The sequence below is a fragment of the Girardinichthys multiradiatus genome, chromosome Y (genome assembly GCF_021462225.1).
Source record: "Girardinichthys multiradiatus isolate DD_20200921_A chromosome Y, DD_fGirMul_XY1, whole genome shotgun sequence".
Taxonomy (NCBI): Eukaryota; Metazoa; Chordata; class Actinopteri; order Cyprinodontiformes; family Goodeidae; genus Girardinichthys; species Girardinichthys multiradiatus.
Window position 1 is genome coordinate 24,072,561 of NC_061818.1, and position 21,682 is coordinate 24,094,242.

Below are 21,682 nucleotides of genomic sequence, written 5' to 3' on the forward strand. Positions count from 1 at the left end.
GCTTGTGTGACTGTCGGAGCCTGAGATCAGTCTGGAGTGTCAGATGCTTTATTAGCGGGGCGGCGTGGGTACCTCCCCCTCCCTCTGATACCACAGGAGCCCAGCAGGGATGGGGTGAGCTAACAGGATGATTCATGTCTCTCCAATAGGGACAGCAAGCTGTTGCTATTGCAAAAAATACTTCACGAGCATTATTTATGCCACTGATGCATTTACAGAAAAATGCATACCCTCTGAACTTTTTCAAGTTTTGTCTCATCACATCGACAAACATCAATGTATTTAACTGCAAAGTTGTGTGACAAACCAACACAAAGTGGTGCATCACAGTAAAGTGGAGGACACATGACACAAGATTTAAATTTTTTACAATTAGATATCTGAAAATTGTGCCACCTGTACACATAACCTCAAATACAAGCCAGCACAGCAAAAAGCCTTCAAAAGCTACCTAAACACTAAATACAGCCCACTTGGGCAAAATTATATCACAATACAGCTGTTCTGTGAAGGACTCAGAGGTTTCTTGGAAAGACACAGCATCATGAAGTGCAGGGAACTCACCAGAAAAGCAGGGGTAAAGGATGGATATTTTTAATGTGTGATTGTAGTGCTCCATTTTTATTTCTCAGGTGTAATGACTCCCCTGCAGATCAAATCAGCAGCTCTGCTTTGACTTTTATTAGAGACTTTCTTTGAGGAAAAGTTTTGAAGGAGAAAGTGTTAAGCCCCCCTCTACTTTCTCTGGCCTTGCAGTAGCACAAGCACTGCTGTATGACTTGCATTGATTGGCGACTCCTGTGAGGTAGCTGCTATTTTTTGCTGGAATGCGCATACTTGGTATTTTGCTGGATCATTCATTTATACAGGTCCTTCTCAAAATATTAGCATATTGTGATAAAGTTCATTATTTTCCATAATGTCATGATGAAAATTTAACATTCATATATTTTAGATTCATTGCACACTAACTGAAATATTTCAGGTCTTTTATTGTCTTAATATGGATGATTGTGGCATACAGCTCATGAAAACCCAAAATTCCTATCTCACAAAATTAGCATATTTCATCCGACCAATAAAAGAAAAGTGTTTTTAATACAAAAAACGTCAACCTTCAAATAATCATGTACAGTTATGCACTCAATACTTGGTCGGGAATCCTTTGGCAGAAATGACTGCTTCAATGCGGCGTGGCATGGAGGCTATCAGCCTGTGGCACTGCTGAGGTCTTATGGAGGCCCAGGATGCTTCGATAGCGGCCTTTAGCTCATCCAGAGTGTTGGGTCTTGAGTCTCTCAACGTTCTCTTCACAATATCCCACAGATTCTCTATGGGGTTCAGGTCAGGAGAGTTGGCAGGCCAATTGAGCAAAGTGATACCATGGTCAGTAAACCATTTACCAGTGGTTTTGGCACTGTGAGCAGGTGCCAGGTCGTGCTGAAAAATGAAATCTTCATCTCCATAAAGCTTTTCAGCAGATGGAAGCATGAAGTGCTCCAAAATCTCCTGATAGCTAGCTGCATTGACCCTGCCCTTGATAAAACACAGTGGACCAACACCAGCAGCTGACACGGCACCCCAGACCATCACTGACTGTGGGTACTTGACACTGGACTTCTGGCATTTTGGCATTTCCTTCTCCCCAGTCTTCCTCCAGACTCTGGCACCTTGATTTCCGAATGACATGCAGAATTTGCTTTCATCCGAAAAAAGTACTTTGGACCACTGAGCAACAGTCCAGTGCTGCTTCTCTGTAGCCCAGGTCAGGCGCTTCTGCCGCTGTTTCTGGTTCAAAAGTGGCTTGACCTGGGGAATGCGGCACCTGTAGCCCATTTCCTGCACACGCCTGTGCACGGTGGCTCTGGATGTTTCTACTCCAGACTCAGTCCACTGCTTCCGCAGGTCCCCCAAGGTCTGGAATCGGCCCTTCTCCACAATCTTCCTGAGGGTCCGGTCACCTCTTCTGGTTGTGCAGCGTTTTCTGCCACACTTTTTCCTTCCCACAGACTTCCCACTGAGGTGCCTTGATACAGCACTCTGGGAGCAGCCTATTCGTTCAGAAATTTCTTTCTGTGTCTTAACCTCTTGCTTGAGGGTGTCAATAGTGGCCTTCTGGACAGCAGTCAGGTCGGCAGTCTTACCCATGATTGGGGTTTTGAGTGATGAACCAGGCTGGGAGTTTTAAAGGCCTCAGGAATATTTTGCAGGTGTTTAGAGTTAACTCGTTGATTCAGATGATTAGGTTCATAGCTCGTTTAGAGACCCTTTTAATGATATGCTAATTTTGTGAGATAGGAATTTTGGGTTTTCATGAGCTGTATGCCAAAATCATCCGTATTAAGACAATAACAGACCTGAAATATTTCAGTTAGTGTGCAATGAATCTAAAATATATGAATGTTAAATTTTCATCATGACATTATGGAAAATAATGAACTTTATCACAATATGCTAATATTTTGAGAAGGACCTGTAGTTTACACAGGTAATTACATTAATACAGCACAAGCATAGCCCATGTGATCTATTTAAAAAAAAAAATCCCAGTAGAGGGATGTGAAAAAGTATTTGCCCACTTACAGATTTCTTTTTCTATTTTTGCTTTTCAAAGAATGTTGTTAATCACAGTCCATTCATGATTTCGCAACAGGGGGCTATTTATTTGCATAGGGCAATGTTGGCCTGGATAACTTTTGTCCTTTTGTTCATGAATGAAATCATCATTTGAAAACTGCTTTTTCGTATTATCTTTAGGTTTTCTTTGCTGGATATTAAAATGAGTTTGAATATCTAAAAGGTGTGACAAAATTGCAAAAGCAGAAAAAAAAATCTATAACAGGGCAAATATGTTTTTACAATAGTTGTGCAAAGTTGTGCAAACCATAGACATGCGTCCCTAGTTGCCATGGCTATTCTCGCGAGAACTGAGAACTTGATAGCCTTGAAAAGTTTAAATGTTTAATCTGTGCTTTTGCGTTTGTTTCCATGAAAATACAAAGGAACTATTCACCCGTAAAAAAGTTAATGAACAACTATTCATCTATTTTTCCTGAACATATAGATGCTGAACCTAATGTTCTTTAACAGTGGAGGGCGAAACATGGCTTCCGCATCCGTTAAGTGTGACTTCGCGGGTCAGGAGTATTTTATATATCAAAATAGTAACCTGCGGTTTTGAATGTATATTATGCCTCGTAAAAGTTGTACATTTAGTTCTGTCTTGTCGTAAGAACCAGACGTTAAACTCTATCGAGATTTGTGACGGTAGGAATATATTTGATCCGCACAAGAAGTATGTCGCTGCTGTCTGCGGTTGAGGAAGCTATTAAGACATATAAGGTCGAACAAGCCAAGCTTAACCGCACCATTCAGTATTGCAGAGAAATCCTACAGAACCTGTAAGTAGCAAAATATTGTTATGTCAATATTTCTACAGATTTTCATCATAATGACATCCGATATCGGTGCGGGACAGGTTCAGTTTCCGCGGTTGTCCGGTGGGGTGCACTTGGCGCTGTGGCTTAGTTGGTTAAAGCGCCTGTCTAGTAAACAGGAGATCCTGGGTTCGAATCCTAGCAGTGCCTTTTGTTGTACTTCTATCTCTGTTCGCCATTTATGTGAAAGGGCTTTGCCCTGTTCTTCATTATTTGGTGTATTTGTGCAAATGTAAACTCATTCCAAAAAAAAAAAGAACCAAAACAAACCGAGAATTACCTTGTTACTATTAAGAATACCTAATCTGCTTTTCTCAGGCCAAAAGTCTTTTATGCTAAAATTATTGTATTTACAGAGTCCAGTTCCCTCAGTTCAGAACTTAAGATTAACCAATCAGGCCAATTCTGATTTCCAATTTTGTGCTATTTGTTTTTTTAAGGAGTATAACACATAAAAGTGAACAGCAGGTTCTTTAATAGAGGTAGTAATTTTGAATTCAGCAGAAAATGAAGAAAGTACAAGATTAAACCCATTTGTCAAAGCATTGTCCCTAACTTAGTCAGATTTTTAATTTACCTCATAATGACAAAAGTATTCTTTTGATACATGTATTTCTAACACCTCTACCTCAGTATGAAATATAAAATGCAAAATACTGTTTTATGGTGTCATGTGCTTTTATTAAATCATACAAAATGTATTTTATTTATGCATTTAATGAAGTTATAATACAAAAAAATAGAAACCCAGTCAATGTTTTGTTAAAAGTATCCATTAGAATCAAGAATTACTTTTTGTATCAGACTTCAAGGGGTGAACTTAAAAAAGTTTATCGAAGTACATTTTGGTGGTTGATGGGTTTATAGATCAGAAATGCTGTTTAGGAGGTGTTCTTAGTTTAGATCCATTTTATGAATAGGAAAAAAATTATGATTCTTTTTCCAGTATTTCACCTGCCTATCAAGGAAAAAATTTTGCAACCTGATCTCTAGTCAACTAATTAATGCATTCAGAACATATGGCCTTTAAAATGTTTTTGCATATTAAATAAATAAAAAAAAGTGTTGAGAACATTTTAAATTGATCAATTACTTGATGTCTCAATGTAAACATAGAAATAAATAGCAAATGAATTGTCCCTCATTTTACCAGTACTATGTTTTTATAGAAAATAACTATCCCACAGTCCTGTGTTATTAATAATATCACTGGCCTCAAACATCTATGTAGGTATGAGCTGCTCTGAGATTCCCATAATGAGGTTTTTACCTGAAGTTAAAAATGCAACAGTATCCAACCTGCTACCCTACCCACTGCTAATCTAGCGTCATTTGAGATATGTATTCCAACACATACGTTTTGATGAATCTGCCTTTATCAAGTGTTTTATACATTGTGTAAAATATAAAGGCTGTAGAGGTTTTATTATTTGTAATATATTTGCCTTTGCCTCTTTTGTTTGTTATTTCTTTACCTTACTTTCTACCTCTTGTGGGGAAAAATTTATGGTTTGGTTACTTCTTTATTCCCCCCTCAGGAAACCACAACACAAAGCAGGCTCTGAAGAAACAGAATTAGCAGATGATGCTGCTGCAGGTAATGTGGCCTGGAGAATGTGACTGTATTTGAGAAATGATTGTTGAAATCAGAGATTGCATTTAAAGGCTATAGATGACATATAGAAACAAATCGAAAAAAAAGAAAAGAGAGAAGTATCTTACCTTACTGACAGGACTGTGGCTATTTTCACCTGAAATAAAAAAAAAACACATTCTTTTAAACTACTGTACATTCATTCTTTTCTCCTATTGAAAACACATTATTTATATTATGATATGCTTACAAGTTAATTACTGAAATCATTTAACTGTGACGGCATGCCGCCCTCTTCAGATGCAGAGTCCTCGCCAGGAGAGAAGGAAGATATAGAACTGCTTGAGCGGGCACTGGAAAAAGCTCTTTGGGTCCGCACCGTCTCAGAGGTCTCTAAACAAGACGTCGGCAAAAGCAAACTATCTGCAACTTCTAAAGAAACAGAAAATATACCAACTCTATCAGCAGTGACTAAAGATGGTCAATCAGTCATCAAGTCAAGTAAAAAATGTGCCAGCCTTCACAGAAGAGGGCACAAAAAGCCTGTTTTTTCTCTTAGCTCAAGGCCTTCAGCAGGCCATAAAACAGCACAGTCCAAAAACATAACCCAACACCATCCCTTCTCAGCAGCTCAGGCTGGGCATCACCAGACATCTAGGAGATTGCAACAGGCTCTCTTGGCAAGTTCTGCCTCTCCTGATCAGATCCCAGCCTCAATCTCTAAAAACAAGACAGTCAGAAGCAAAATGCCAAGAGGTGATGGCCTGAGCATAGCTGCATCTGTCTCCATGCCTTATTCAAATAACATAGAGTCCTGTTCAGGAACAGATGGATCTGGGGCTGGCAGTTGGCATCAACAGCATGAGTAGATGGAAATAATCATGTTTTTAATTAGCAATTAAACAGACATTCATATTTTTTCTTCACTTTGCTTTGGGGCAGGGGGCTTTCTGAACAAACTACAAAATGGAAATCTTTAAGGGGCAAACAGAACAGGTCGCTAAGAACAGGTTTTTGATTATTTAAGGTTATTACAAAGTGTAGAGGTATTGTCTGGATTCTGACTTTCCCTTTATATTAACTTTAGATTGTGGGAAAAAGTTATGATCTTACAGAGGAAGCCTGAGCCTGGGAGGAATCACTTCATGCAGAGGATGAGGGCTATGGTATTCTGCTTGAAATATATATTTAATTGCCAAGATGTGTATATACAGTAACTTTCAAAAATACTCAGATCTTGAACTTTTTCACATTTCAATTGCAGGTGTCAATGTGTTTTATTAAGATTTTATGTGACCAAGCAACAAGTATTGCACCATTGTTCAGTGGTAGGAAAAATTATACATGGCTTAAAACCACCCATCATTGCTCCTAAAAGAATGCCTCTAGCAGCTTTGCTCATCCAGTAACTAAAAGTTTCGTCCTTGCTTTCTTCTTTCCGAAATATCTGAACTTCAGACAGCTTGGGAAGTACCTGAGCAGTAATTTTTGACTTAGCCACAGAGATATCAGAGTAAAAGCAGCTAAACACAGATCAATGCCACAGTTATCATGTTTTATAAAATAAAATTAATTGAGAGCCATGTATCATTTTCTCTCCACTTCACAATTATGAGCTACTTTACATTGGCCTATCAAACAAAATCCCATTCAAATCCTCTGAAGTGTCTTGAATAATGTGCCATGATGTGGAAAGGTTCAGGGTTTATGAATACTTTTGCAAGGCACTGTAGTTTTATTACACTGAGCAGTCTCCACTCATTCCCTCCTGTCTATTACTCTGACCCGTTTAGTTTCCTAACGATTGGCCATGCGGTAGTCCAGATGAGACCAGGTTTCAGCTTCACAGACTAACTGAGCAAGGGCTCAGCCTTGCACTGCGCTGCCGGACTGAAGAGATTCTTGTCAAGCAGCCGTCAGAAATGAAACCTGAGGTCCTGGGTAAGAACCGTGCACTGAATTGTACCTGCAAACAATCAACACCAAGAATGCAACAATCAGTAGAAGTTATTTGGAGTGACATGTGTATATGAGTGAGAAAAATGTGATATTTGTTGTGAACCACACCACGAGTTGGCGAGAATGGACTTTGTCAGGGTTTTAGATGGATAGATAATCAGTGAGTAACTGTGTTTCCTTTTCCAGAAACACAGTTGGGACTTTTCTATAATTATTTCAGCTGTTATGAGCTGTTAATAACCAGCAAGCGGAGTGCTAATTGCAGCGCTGTTACTGTACCCCATTCCGCCTGGTTCTGCAATACTTTTGGCAAATAAAGCCTGGTTTTTAATTATCTACGTCAACAGGTGGTGAGCAGAGCAAGTCCCCTTCCAGTGCGACACTTGAACAGCTGCAGCTGACAGCAGCAGAGCTCCACGTCTTTGCAGATAAAGTGAAACGAGGTAAAAATCTCATTTGACCAAAAAGGAAAAAAAAGATAATAAGATTAAACTGCAGTTTCTCTTAGATGTTAGGTGCCTGTTTGAAAATAAATGTATAGGTATCACCCGGTCAGTCCATACGGTGCTTCGTAAGAGTATTTGCATCACTTGAATTCTTTTGCATCTTGTCACGGTGCGACTATAAACCTCACTATAGGGATTTAATGTAATAGATGAAGTAATGATGAGTAATGTTAAGCTGTATCAACGTATGTATTAAATTCGACTCTGTTTTAAGTTGGTTACATAAATCCTTTTTGTGTGCTAAATGCCAGACTAATGGCAGACAAGAAGCTTAAATAGTTTACTAAGCGCTGTTATAATTTTAGAAAGCCCAGATGAGGACGTCATGGCTTCTAGTTTGAATGAACTGAATCACACCTGTGGATGGTAAATGGCCTGCACTTGCATAGTGCTTTATCAAGTCCCGAGAGACCCCAAACCGCTTTACCCTACAACCAGTCATCCACCCATTCACACACTACACACTAACAGTGGTGAGCTACATTGTAGCCACATCTGCCCTGGGACAGACTGATAAAAGCGAGGCTGCCATACACTGGCAGGCAAGGCGGGTGAAGTGTCTTGCCCAAGGACACGACTGAGACAGACAGAGCGGGGGTTCGAACCGGCATATATTTTAGAGCAGCCCCCTTAAATACTCTGCTTTTTTGACGATTCAAAGTAAGCAATAAGCCTTTGACAGTGGCCCTAAATAAACTGTTAAATGAGTTACAAAGAGACTTAAAGACAACAAAGTCAGTGTTTTAGAGTGGCAATCACAAGGCCTTGAATTTTATCCCATAAATAATGTGACTAACGTGGTTGAAAATGTGTGTGCATTGTGCAAGTATGGTGGCTGTTTATAACGCCATTCCACCAAATGCTAAGGAAATGAATGTGACCATCTAAATTTGAAAAAGTCAAGTTCTTAAAAAAAAAATGATATCGCTCGTTATTTTGTTTTTTGGCAAATAAAAAAATTTTGATCATCCTTACTGATCTAAAACAGGATTTAACGCCTGACAGTGCACATAAATATCTGGTTTCAACTGTATGTACTCACCCCCCTCTACCCTGACAGCCCTACATAACTATACCTCCAGTGATATAGTAACAGATTTTCCATTCACACCTCCTAAACACTCAGATGATCAGCTAGAGAGAATTGTTTATCTGTCTGTGTTAAATTTCCAATGCAACACAGATCCTTCTTGGCATGTGGAAAATGAAAACCAAGCCTCCATGAACCCTCGCTGTCAGATCAGCTTGGCCTCATCCATGATCCCCTTCCCCGCAACAGCAAGATTTTCTAGTCGCTTCGCTCGTCGTGGCTCGGCAAAGACCCGGTTATTTAAAGCCGAGGCTACAAAGCAGAAAAACGTCTTGGGATACGGTTGCTGACGCTCTAAATATAACTTGGTTTTCCGCCAGAGTGGAAGGCATGGGATCGATGGAGGCCAGAGGGAGGCTGCCTTTGCCCCTCTGAGGCAGCTGGTGTGTTTGGAAACAGGACAGCTTCCCCTCTGCCCCTGACCATAACCTACAGAACAGAGCCGGAACTCCAACTGCTGGAGAGGCTGCGGATGAGAGTGGCACTGCTGCAACAGGAGATTCATCTTGAACAAGTTAGCATGGTGTTTCCTCTAACTACCTGTGAAAACGGTAACCCTGTTTGTCAGCTGTCTGTTATCTTTTTCATTAGTAGTATCCAAAAATGCTGCTGCTGACTCTGCTTCTGTGTGTCAGGTTCTCTTAGACGCTCTGTCCCATCAGCTTTCATCCATCAGACCTGGACCTGGATGTCCCAGCCCCAGTGTGCTCAGAGACATATACTCGCTGCTGGGAGAAGGAGGGGAGCGTTTTGCTGCCTTCATCCACGACTCTAAGCATGAATGACAGCTGAGCCTGTCGCACTGAGAGTTAACATGAAGCAGTGCACTCTCCTGTTAAAAGATCAGTCGAACCGAATCAGGATGTGACCAAATGCATTTTATATTACTGATATGTGTGTGTTGTTGTTTTAATAAATAAAAAAAATTCACAAATGTGTGCATAAATAAGTAAATACATTTTGTCACATTCCAGCTACAAACTTCTATGTATTTTATTAGGGTTTTATCTCCTAGACCAACACAACAAAGTGCATGATTATGAAGTAGAGGAAAAATGATGCATGGCTTTCAAAAGGTTTCACAAATCAAAATCTGAAAAGAAATTGTGTACTAGTAATCAGTCCCCTCTATCCTGATAACCCTAAATAAAGTCCACTGCAACAAATTGCCCCCAGAAGTCACCTAATAAGTAAATACGTGTATAATCAAATGCCACTATAAATACAGCTGTTCTGTGAAGACTTCAGAAGTAGTTAGAGAACATTAGTGAAAATAAACAGAATAATGAGGACCAAAGTAGGGTTATGTACAAAATATCCCCCAAGCTAAGTGACACAGTTAGGATAAGTAAAACGTTCCCTGGTCAGATGAGATCAAAATCAATATTTCTGGCCTAAATGTAAAATGCTATGTGTGGCCGCATGCACATTAAACACACCATTCACATGATGAAACATGGGGTTAGCGGCATCATGCTATGGCATATTTCTTTAGCAGGGCCAAAGAAAGAAGCTGTAATGAATTGTTGGGAAGGTAGATTGAGCGAAATACAAGAAAATCCAGGAGGAAAACCTCTTGGAGGCTGCAAAACACTTTCACCTTCCAACAGGACAGCGACCCTAGATATGCAGCCAGATCTACATGGAATGGTGGATATTACAGGAAATGTATGTGTTATACTGGCCCAGTGAAAGTTCAGATCTAAGTCCCATTGAAAACTTGTGTCAAGACTTGAAAAGTTGATGTTCACAGATGAGGTAGCTACTCAGATGCATAGAAAAAGTCCAGTTGAAACAGAGAAGAAATTGTTCATGGGCTTTCTGAGCCACAACAAAAGGCTCAGAAAGATCAAAACATGTTCGTGTGTTAGAATGGCCCAGTCAAAGTCTAGACCTGACCAGTTGAGAATCTGAAATTTGTTGGTTTTTATTTAGGTGTCAGAGTAAATGGGTGAATATGATTTCACTCCATGCTTTTAACTTTTTTGTTTGTATAAAAAAGTTTTGAACAATAAGTTTCCTTCCACTTTAAAATTATGTGCTGTTTTGAGTTGGTGTACCACATAAAATCCCAATAACATTGAAGCTTTTGGTTGTTCAAGAGGTATCAAAGCATAGTTATCTATTGAATCAGCAGGTGGAACTCAACAAGAGAAATGATCTCTGGGCCCATTACAGAGTGGCAGGTGTTATACAGTACAGACCAAACGTTTGAACACACCTTCTCATTCAAAGAGTTGTCCTTATTTTCATGACTATGAATATTGTAGCTTCACACTGAAGGCATCAAAACTATGAATTAACATGTGGAATTATATATTGAACAAAAAAGTGTGAAACAACTGAAAATATGTCTTATATTCTAGGTTCTTCAAAGCAGCCACCTTTTGCTTTGATTACTGCTCCGCACACTCTTGGCATTCTGTTGATGAGCTTCAAGAGGTAGTCACCTGAAATGGTTTTCACTTCATAGGTGTGGCCTGTCTGGTTTAATAAGTGGGATTTCAAGCCTTATAAATGGGTTTGGTACCATCAGTTGTGTTGTGCAGGAGGTGGATACAGTACACAGCTGATAGTCCTACTGAATAGACTGTTAGAATTTGTATTATGGCAAGAAAAAAGCAGCTAAGTAAAGAAAAACGAGTGGCCATCATTACTTTAAGAAATGAAGGTCAGTCAGTCTGAACAATTGGGAAAACTTTGAAAGTGTCCCCAAGTGCAGCCGGAAAAACCATCAAGCGCTACAAAGAAACTGGTTCACATGAGGACCGCCCCAGGAAAGGAAGACCAAGAATCACTTCTGCTGCGGACGATAAGTTCATCCGAGTCACCAGCCTCAGAAATCGCAGGTTAACAGCAGCTCAGATTAGACAACAGGTCGATGTCACACAGAGTTCTAGCAGCAGACACATCTCTAGAACAACTGTTAAGAGGAGACTGTGTGAATCAGGCCTTCATGGTAAAATAGCTGCTAGGAAACCACTGCTGAGGACAGGCAACAAGCAGAAGAGACTTGTTTGGGCTAAAGAACACAAGGAATGGACATTAGACCAGTGGAAATCTGTGCTTTGGTCTGATGAGTCCAAGTTTGAGATCTTTGGTTCCAACCACCGTGTCTTTGTGCGGCACAGAAGAGGTGAACAGATGGACTCTACATGCCTGGTTCCCACCGTGAAGCATGGAGGAGGAGGTGTGATGGTGTGGGGGTGTTTTGCTGGTGACACTGTTGGGGATTTATTCAAAATTGAAGGCATACTGAACCAGTATGGCTACCACAGCATCTTGCAGCGGCATGCTATTCCATCCGGTTTGCGTTTAGTTGGACCATCATTTATTTTTCAACAGGACAATGACCCCAAACACACCTCCAGGCTGTGTAAGGGTTATTTGACCAAGAAGGAGAGTGATGGGGTGCTGCGCCAGATGACCTGGCCTCCACAGTCACCGGACCTGAACCCAATCGAGATGGTTTGGGGTGAGCTGGACCGCAGAGTGAAGGCAAAAGGTCCAACAAGTGCTAAGCATCTCTGGGAACTCCTTCAAGACTGTTGGAAAACCATTTCAGGTGACTACCTCTTGAAGCTCATCAACAGAATACCAAGAGTGTGTGGAGCAGTAATCAAAGCAAAAGGTGGCTACTTTGAAGAACCTAGAATATAAGACATATTTTCATTTGTTTCACACCTTTTTGTTCAGTATATAATTCCACATGTTAATTCATAGTTTTGATGCCTTCAATGTGAAGCTACAATATTCATAGTCATGAAAATAAAGAAAACTCTTTGAATGAGAAGGTGTGTCCAAACTTTTGGTCTGTACTGTATGTCTAGGCATTGTGTCAAAATAAACCTGTATATTGAAATTTGAACTGATCTTAATTACCAGTAGGACTTCAGACTTTTTTCACAAGCAATTGATGGTCATGGTTGGGGTGATTCATGGACATTGTCCTGCTCTTGTTTAGATTTATCTGATACTGTATGTATTTTCTGTAAAATATTAGTATTTAAGGAGTTTTTGAGTCATGAGATGGATCGTTTTTTAATGCGTGCAGGAGGTAAGGAAGGGAGCTCCTCCTTTAGGCTTCATGTTTCACCATATGTCTTTGATTTCCACATTGGAGTATACACACAAACATACACATACCCGGCACATATGGGTCCAGCACTTTTTTTGCCCATCTCAACTGTGATGTGATGGCGTATGTGAGATGCAGGGGATGGGCCTGACAATGCTCGTGCCCACAGATGACGTGTGGACGGCAGGGGCTGTGGCAGACTCTACGACAGGTGGCGCTGGGTTCACATTGCAGGGCATGGGTGTCTGAGCTCTGCTGCACACACAAACACACCCAGAACCAGGCTGAATCACAAAGACGATGTGCTCGGAGACCTGGCTTTCTGCGTTCTGCAAGCTGGAAATGGTATGTTTCCCCAAGGAGAGGAACAAAAATAAGATTAGAAAAGATAGGACTATTTCAGTCTCAGCCTGTTGCTTTGAAACAAGATGCACACAATAATTCTATTGACTAATCCTGAGGAAAGATATTATTAGTTAAAGCTTTATTGAATATATTAAAATGCTGCCCCTCCATACAGCCTTGGATCAATGAGTTAGACAAGAGACAAGTTGGATGCAAGGAAGCATCCTTTAGATCGTGTCCACACCACACACAGGTCACTCTGGTAGCTCAGCCTTCCTGTGACCTGCATACATCAGCGACTGCCTGACTGTGGCTGTCAACAGCAGAGCTCCTCCACTTTCACCAGCGTGGCCCAGCCCTGCCCAAGTTACCCATATTTCACTGCTTTGTTCCCTATTATTCCCACACCTCTTTTTGTCTCATAATGGGAGAATCCAAACAGTTTTACTTCCCAAGGAAGCTACCTAATGGAAAGTACCTCTGGACGTCACTCATATTCCCACAGTTGAATGTATTAGCTCATACATTCCTTCCTTATTTCAATTCTTTCCGCCTTCCTTTTTCATCTGAAGCAAAAGAGTCCAAGTAGGAATCCAGAGAAACAAAACCGGGCTAGAAAGAATCCACTTCTCTCCTTCAAATGCCTCTTGCTTTTGAACATCTTTTTTCCCTCTGCCCCTGCCCTTCACAAACACATTCTTTACTTTCCCTCTTTTATTTGTATTTGGCACATGAAAACCTCTTTAGCTGGGTGAGCTGCTTGTTAACTCTGTGTTTTGTTTCATTCACCTCCTGCCATTAGCCAGTTTAATCCTGCTTTTTCCCTCTGGTATCCTGATAACAGTTTTCCTGCAGCAACAGAACCATGCTCGTCATTTACAGAGGAATATTAGGAATTTGTTTCATGCATGTCTTTAATTATTGGGAGCAGATCTGCTGCCAAGCCGAAGTTGTGTTAATGAAGCCACGGGGTGAAAGAGGTAGTTGAACTGGCTATATTTTTTCCAATACACATTTAGTGTGCCTTGCAAAGTATTCATACCCCTTGAATTTTTCCACATTTTGTCTGTGTGGGTGTCAAATTTTTTTAGAATAGTGGGAAGAAATTGTTGAAAGTCAAGCTATCTAGTCAGATGGTCCAGAATTTGGCTTTTTGGCCTATGCCCAAAAGTCTCTGTGTGGCAAAAAAAACAACACTGCACAGTAGCCTCAGCATCCCATGTCCAGATTGAAACATGAGGTGGTAACACCATGCTGTGGGGATGCATTCAGTGGTTCCTCTGGGAAGTTTTCAAGATGAGGCCAGATGAGGTCCCTTTATAATCTTTAGATTAGAATAGCCAAACAAACTCCATGAAATATTTCAGGAGTTTTATATTGCTCATGTCATAATCAAGGAGGATGGGGAAAAAGGCAGGGGTGCGAGAGATGAATGGAAATTTTAAAGATTTTTTTGTAAAGGAGAAACATGATGATTTAAGAAATGAAATATTGCAACTCTATCGCAGCCTGTCTGTTCCATTCTTAAAATAACACAAAAAATGTATTATGCATATAGCGCTGTCCTTCTGACCACTGGGGGTATCATGCTGTCAGGTTGCTTTTCTTCAAGATGATCAATGCAGCTAAACACAAGGCAATCATGGTAGAAAACATGCTAAAAGAGACTGGGGTAGAGGTTCACCTTCCAATAGGACAGCGACCCTAAATACACAACCAGAGCTGCAATGGGATGGTTGAAATCGCAAGACACTCTTGTGTTATATTGGTCCAGTCAAAGTTCAGATATAAATCCAATTGAGAATCTGTGGAGAATTGAAAATTAATGTTCACAGACACTCTCCGTCCATTCATAATTGGGTTTGAGCTGTTTTGCAACAGAAAATGAGCAAGTCCGGTGGAGAGACTTCCCAAGAGACTTGCAGCTGTAGTTGCACTGAAAGGTGGTTTTACCTCCATGCCATGATGCATTGATGCAGTAATTGATGCAAAATAGGCCCAACCAAGTATTAATTGACTAAAAATGAATAAACTTTTCAGAAACCTGTAATATGTTTAAAATATAATTTTTTCATGATTTTATGTAATATTCAAATTTTCTAATGAGACTTTGAATTTTGGGTTTTTATTATCTATAGCCATATTAATCAAAGTTAGAAGAAATGAAGGATTTAAATATTTTGCTCTATGTGTGATGAATGTATATAAAATTAACTTCAATGAGGCACAGTGCTGATGGTGTAGGGGTTAAGCGTGCAACCATATATGGAGGCTACAGTCCTTGAAGCGGCCGTCCTGGGTTCAAGTCCCGGACCCGGTGATATTTGCAGAATGTCTCCCCCTCTTTCCTGTCTGCCTACTGTCAAAAAATTTAAAATAAAGGCCACTAGTGCTGAAAAAATATCTTTAAAATTAGTTTCAATTTCTGAAATGGCAGACAAACAATATTTTGTCATATTCTATTTATTTATGTGTACCTGTAAATGCATGGTTTTGTGCACAATTTGCACCATTTTTATGATAATTTGTAAAAACAATTTAAAAACTATGTACAAAAATTATTTCACTTCACAATTATGTACTGCTGTGTGATCTATAACAAAAATCCTAATAAATACATTGGAACTTGTAACATGACAAAATGTGGAAAAGTTCAAATGGTTTTAATACTTTTCCAAGGCATGATATATATTCATAGGCTGCTATTTTCTATTTTGCATGTATAACTTCTCAAGTCTAAACCTTCATTCTTTTTCTTGGTCCATCTTTATTTCCATAAACCACTGAGAGGCATAAAAAGATACCACACGGCCATCCTAAAGTCAGTAATGCCTGAAGATAAAGGCAGACATCCAGATGTGTCCCCACATTTATCCTTTCCGTGCATTTCAGCCAAAAGGAAGCTATCTAGGCTGATGTTATTTTCACAGAAAAGCGACTTGAGCACACTGAGAGATTAACTAAAACCAGGTTGCCTTTCATTCAGAAAGAGCTGACTGAGAGCACTGGCGTTTGTCTGCGTGGGTGGGAAATGACAGGGGGCTGCCTGTTTTTAATCACGAGCATGGCCATCCATGGATGCCTATTTTAACCACTTGTATTTTTTGTGTTGTTGCAAATCATCTTTTTTTGTTGTTTACATGCATGTAATGAAGCGAGTGTGTTTTTTTTGTAGACGTTCTCTGGAATTTCTTAATTTTTCCTTTTCCCACACAGAGATTATCTGTGCTGCATAGGTGGGGTAATAGTTTTTCTAGTAATAAATAAATGAAACAAGGATTTCCCTCTCTCCTTTCAGTCTTATTCAGTAGGAGGCGTTTTAATTCCCAGTGTGAGGGCTATATTCCCTGGAAGAATTAAAAACACTGTAATAAAGGTTCAATGATGGGAACATGAGGAAGGAGGGAGCTGTAAAATCTTCTCCCCTCCCCCTTCCTGTGCTTCCTCAACCCCTATCCTCCTTTCTTCTGGGGTTGATGTCACTCACAACAAGCCAATCGTACCTCATGGACTTCCCAGTTGTCCAGTCCTCGCTCCTCCCTTTCCCTAGGTTGTTTAAATATATTCCCTGGCACTACTATGTGCAGAGTGTACAATGTGCTGTCGAAGAGCCAGCAGCCTGCGTAGAGCGATACCGCCAGAGAAGAAAGAAAAGAGGAGGGAACGCGTGAGTAGATTTCAGTGCTCTCTAGAAGGCTTTATATGACATGTTCCAGTGATTACAGCTCAGGTAATTTTCTCCGTCCTGCCTTTATTTATCTCCTGTTTCTCCAGCCTGCTGCCTGAGATCGGCAGTTCTGATTCAGTCAGGATCGGCTTGCCCCCACAGTTAGGATGGGCTGTACAGCAGGACAATTTCCTTGCCAACCACAGCCCCAGATAAACTCCTGTCAGGAGAGTCTGTCCCTGGAGGCTGGTGGTGCTAAAGTCCCAGAAGTTCTCTCCTCCCTGGAGCGTCTGTCTCAAGCTACAGGAGGTATGGAGAAGTCGTGGTACCGGTGCATCTTTCCCTTTGGCATCATCTCTTTGGTCATAGGGATTGCAGGAACAGGGGTGACCTACACTTACAATGACCTGCCACAGACTAAAGTTGTATCGGTGGTGCTTCTTGTCATGGGTCTTGTGCTGCTGCTGATGGCGACTGCTTGCTGGACTCTTCACAAAAAGAAGAGAAGGAAAAAGAAGGAGGGAGAGTCTTTGACATCCGAGCAGTGTCCCCTGTGAAGCATATGGAGGAAAGCAATTAGAAGAACCTAAAACAGAGTCTGGCCAAGGGTTCGACTGTGCTCAAGGTCTGGGTGAAAAAGTCCTCACATGACAGACATTAAATTCCCTCTATTATTTATCACAGAGCTGAGAGACAGCTTGGGTTAAGAAAGACTGAAGGTATAGTCTAGAGAAGATTTTGGGATCACAATTTCTCAAACACCTTGGTCGTCAGAGAGTGTCTAGTGTCAAAACAACCACGGCGGAGACCCACAACAACATGCATTACACACGGCTTGCATATATTGCACAGAGAGATCCTATGAGCTTTACAGTGTTGACACCCCAAAATGCTATGCGGGACTGCTGCTGGAGTCACTGCTGCCGTCACCAGAAACGTCAGTCGCATTCCTCTCACCAGGACAGGTGACTCTCCAAGGGGCCCAAAGTGGGCCAAACACTGCAACCTGATACCCAGCCAAAAGAAGCAGTGCACCCGTGTCACCCGCCATCGTCATTTGCTCATCCTGTGACACTGTAGCAATGTGCGAGGGGCTTTTTATACGCAATAGGAGAGTGGAACTTGAGTCCCGCAGGATCTTTGCTGGCATGTGTGCCGATAATAAGCCGGAGAGGGCAGTGGAACATGCTGGGCTCAGATCAATGTTTGGGTGAAACTTTTCTGAGGAAATTGGACTTAAATCATGAGGAAATAAAGATTTGCACATATGTCCATGTCCGAGAAAGAAAAACTTTCAACGGCCTTTTGTAGCTTCAAGGGGGGAACATTGACTGTCTGACTGACTGATTGCCTTTTTGTCAATGTGTGGGTATTTACGCCCTGCCTTATGTCTGTGAGGGGTACTTATTGAAGGACACTGCCTGGCGGGGGCTTACATCCTACTGCAGGGCCACTTTGACTCATCCAGCTTCTCCATTGCCCCTCCTGCTTGGTGCCTTGAGCAAGTGCTCATGGAAAAAAGCTCTGTCACATTCCCGCATTTCCATCTGAACTCCTAAAGAAATCTGCTATTTCTCTTTTTACCCAACTAATGTCTCTCCCATCGTTGAAGGGAGACCCTTGTCAGAGTAGAGTACAAAGCTGCTTTCTAGTGAGCACTGACCAATGTTTGGGTTCCAATCATATCTGGGGTTTTCCTTTCCAACACATTTTCTTTCAGAGGAAGACTGCTTGTGAAATAGGGTCATTCAGTGAATGCGTGAGATGCACAAGGCTATTTTATTGTTGTCTTAAACACTCTTTCTTGTTACCTAATGTAATGTGAGCTAAATGTGACATCAAAGAAGGAATGCATGCAACGTACACAGAGTGAAAAGAGCATGTGTTTCTTGTCTCCACGTCAATGACTCAACTAGCCCTGCAGGATCTCTAAGAACCTTTATTGATCAAAGATTCCTTTATCCTGGCTTGGAGTTCAGTGATTCTTGCCGAGGAAAACGTGTCTATATATGCAGGTTGAGCAGTTAGCTTACAAAGCCACAGACCATCTTAAGCTTCATCCTGGAAAATTTCAAACCAGCTTTTGCCTGCCTAACTGCCTTCAAAGATGGTCTGTTCTTGCATTTTGAGCTAGTTTGAGCGTTTACTGCTCATTTTGCTTTGCATACTGATGTAAACCAGACTGCGGTTGTTTAAGCAGCAGCAACTAAAGGTAGTCTACAGCATAATCTTGAAAGTCATTGCTTTTGAGATTTATGAGAGAACAGGGAGGTATGCCTGCAGATAGATTAGGATCAGACATCCTGAAAAGAAAGCAATTATTTAACAGGCGATATGTTGCAACATGGAGGTTACAGTCATCATTCTGCTGAACTGCAGTGGAGCAGCTCTTCTCTGAATCTTCTCTCACTGCCACATGTGAGATTTAACTATTTCCAAAAATATTCCTACAGTAACCCTGAATTTCTTTTATTGCAAATGGCATTTTATTTTTATATTTGTGCTCAGAGCAGTGGTGTCATTTAAACACAGAGACAAAGCAGAAGCAATGAAATGACATTACATTAGATGATAACATAACAAGCTCTCTGCCTTTGCAGTCTGTGTGTGAACTACCTTCAGATCTGTTCACATAGGAGAGGCCCTTAGAAAAACAACTTACAAAAACAACATCAGTGCAGTTTCCTCATGTATATTACACACTGACTATAATTTGTTTGCATAGGTATACTTAAATTAAAATTTTTAAGTGATATTGTGCCAGTATAAGTTTATGAGCGGTGACCAGATATTTTTTGTCTGAGACATGAAGTGATTTCCCTTCTGCCTTTTGAATGTTTTAAAGGGAAAGTCTACCTCTCTCTGCTGCAGGGACTAATGTCCCTCTCCTAGTAGACAGCTAAGCTGTCGGTCTGTTTGCTGTTCATCACTTCACTAAATATTTTGCTTATTGTGCCCTCCAATATTTGGTGCTGTATATAGATTTTTTTTTATTTGTATTACGTATTTGTACCAATGTGTTAATTTTCACTCTTTCTGTTTGTATTGCATTAAATAAATGTTAATGGTTTGTGTTTTAGCATTTATTGACAATGAAGTTGTTTACTTTGTGAACAAACTGGGCTGGGCTAAAACACTGAAGACTTGTAGGAGGTGGACACTTTACATATCACAGTTGTTCCTGTATCTTTTTTCCTAAATCATAAACACATATGTGTTTGCCACAACCACGTCAACTTCCTATTTCCTATTTATTTTGTTATACCTGTGCTAAACAGATACTTTGTCATGTACTGCCTTTGTAGGAAATCAGGCTGGCCTGTGTACGCCACAATAAATAACTCCCCCTACTGGCAGGCCACCCTGACAGAGATACTTCAAATGCTACTAATATACAGGTCCTTCTCAAAATATTAGCATATTGTGATAAAGTTCATTATTTTCCATAATGTCATGATGAAAATTTAACATTCATATATTTTAGATTCATTGCACACTAACTGAAATATTTCAGGTCTTTTATTGTCTTAATACGGATGATTTTGGCATACAGCTCATGAAAACCCAAAATTCCTATCTCACAAAATTAGCATATCATTAAAAGGGTCTCTAAACGAGCTATGAACCTAATCATCTGAATCAACGAGTTAACTCTAAACACCTGCAAAAGATTCCTGAGGCCTTTAAAACTCCCAGCCTGGTTCATCACTCAAAACCCCAATCATGGGTAAGACTGCCGACCTGACTGCTGTCCAGAAGGCCACTATTGACGTCCTCAAGCAAGAGGTTAAGACACAGAAAGAAATGTCTAAACGAATAGGCTGTTCCCAGAGTGCTGTATCAAGGCACCTCAGTGGGAAGTCTGTGGGAAGGAAAAAGTGTGGCAGAAAACGCTGCACAACGAGAAGAGGTGACTGGACCCTGCAGAAGATTGTGGAGAAGGGCCGATTCCAGACCTTGGGGGACCTGCAGAAGCAGTGGACTGAGTCTGGAGTAGAAACATCCAGAGCCACCGTGCACAGGCGTGTTCAGGAAATGGGCTACAGGTGCTGCATTCCCCAGGTCAAGCCACTTTTGAACCAGAAACAGTGGCAGAAGCGCCTGACCTGGGCTACAGAGAAGCAGCACTGAACTGTTGCTCAGTGGTCCAAAGTACTTTTTTCGGATGAAAGCAAATTCTGCATGTCATTCGGAAATCAAGGTGCCAGAGTCTGGAGGAAAACTAGGGAGAAGTAAATGCCAAAATGCCAGAAGTCCAGTGTCAAGTACCCACAGTCAGTGATGGTCTGGGGTGCCCTGTCAGCTGCTGGTGTTGGTCCACTGTGTTTTATCAAGGGCAGGGTCAATGCAGCTAGTTATCAGGAGATTTTGGAGCACTTCATGCTTCCATCTGCTGAAAAGCTTTATGGAGATGAAGATTTTATTTTTCAGGTACGACCTGGCACCTGCTCACAGTGCCAAAACCACTGGTAAATGGTTTACTGACCATGGTATCATTGTGCTCAATTGGCCTGCCAACTCTCCTGACCTGAACCCCATAGAGAATCTGTGGGATATTGTGAAGAGAACGTTGAGAGACTCAAGACCCAACACTCTGGATGAGCTAAAGGCCGCTATCGAAGCATCCTGGGCCTCCATAAGACCTCAGCAGTGCCACAGGCTGATTGCCTCCATGCCACGCCGCATTGAAGCAGTCATTTCTGCCAAAGGATTCCCGACCAAGTATTGAGTGCATAACTGTACATGATTATTTGAAGGTTGACGTTGTTTGTATTAAAAACACTTTTCTTTTATTGGTCGGATGAAATATGCTAATTTTGTGAGATAGGAATTTTGGGTTTTCATGAGCTGTATGCCAAAATCATCCGTATTAAGACAATAAAAGACCTGAAATATTTCAGTTAGTGTGCAATGAATCTAAAATATATGAATGTTAAATTTTCATCATGACATTATGGAAAATAATGAACTTTATCACAATATGCTAATATTTTGAGAAGGACCTG

At 40.9% G+C, this 21,682-nt stretch overlaps 1 protein-coding gene and 1 non-coding gene across 5 annotated transcripts; both read left to right on the forward strand.

Moving 5' to 3' along the window:
- The first annotated feature begins 2,994 nt into the window (after positions 1-2,994).
- LOC124864805 (tubulin epsilon and delta complex protein 2-like) lies at positions 2,995-9,520 on the forward strand. Of its 4 annotated transcripts, none has more exons than XM_047359718.1 (7): positions 3,065-3,401; positions 4,976-5,034; positions 5,332-5,420; positions 6,825-6,972; positions 7,338-7,433; positions 8,907-9,137; positions 9,222-9,520. In XM_047359718.1, exons 1-7 carry the CDS (start codon positions 3,298-3,300, stop codon positions 9,359-9,361), a joined length of 867 nt encoding a protein of 288 aa, XP_047215674.1. In that variant the 5' UTR covers positions 3,065-3,297; the 3' UTR covers positions 9,362-9,520. The 4 variants fall into 4 exon arrangements, 3 of the variants coding, with proteins under 3 accessions (XP_047215674.1, XP_047215675.1, XP_047215676.1); XM_047359719.1 differs by having other exon boundaries at positions 8,907-9,100; XM_047359720.1 differs by lacking the exon at positions 3,065-3,401 and adding an exon at positions 6,119-6,197 and having other exon boundaries at positions 5,018-5,034.
- On the forward strand, positions 3,514-3,587 carry trnat-agu. The gene has a single exon. It is a non-coding gene; the product is annotated as a tRNA-Thr (tRNA).
- Positions 9,521-21,682: the final 12,162 nt, after the last annotated feature.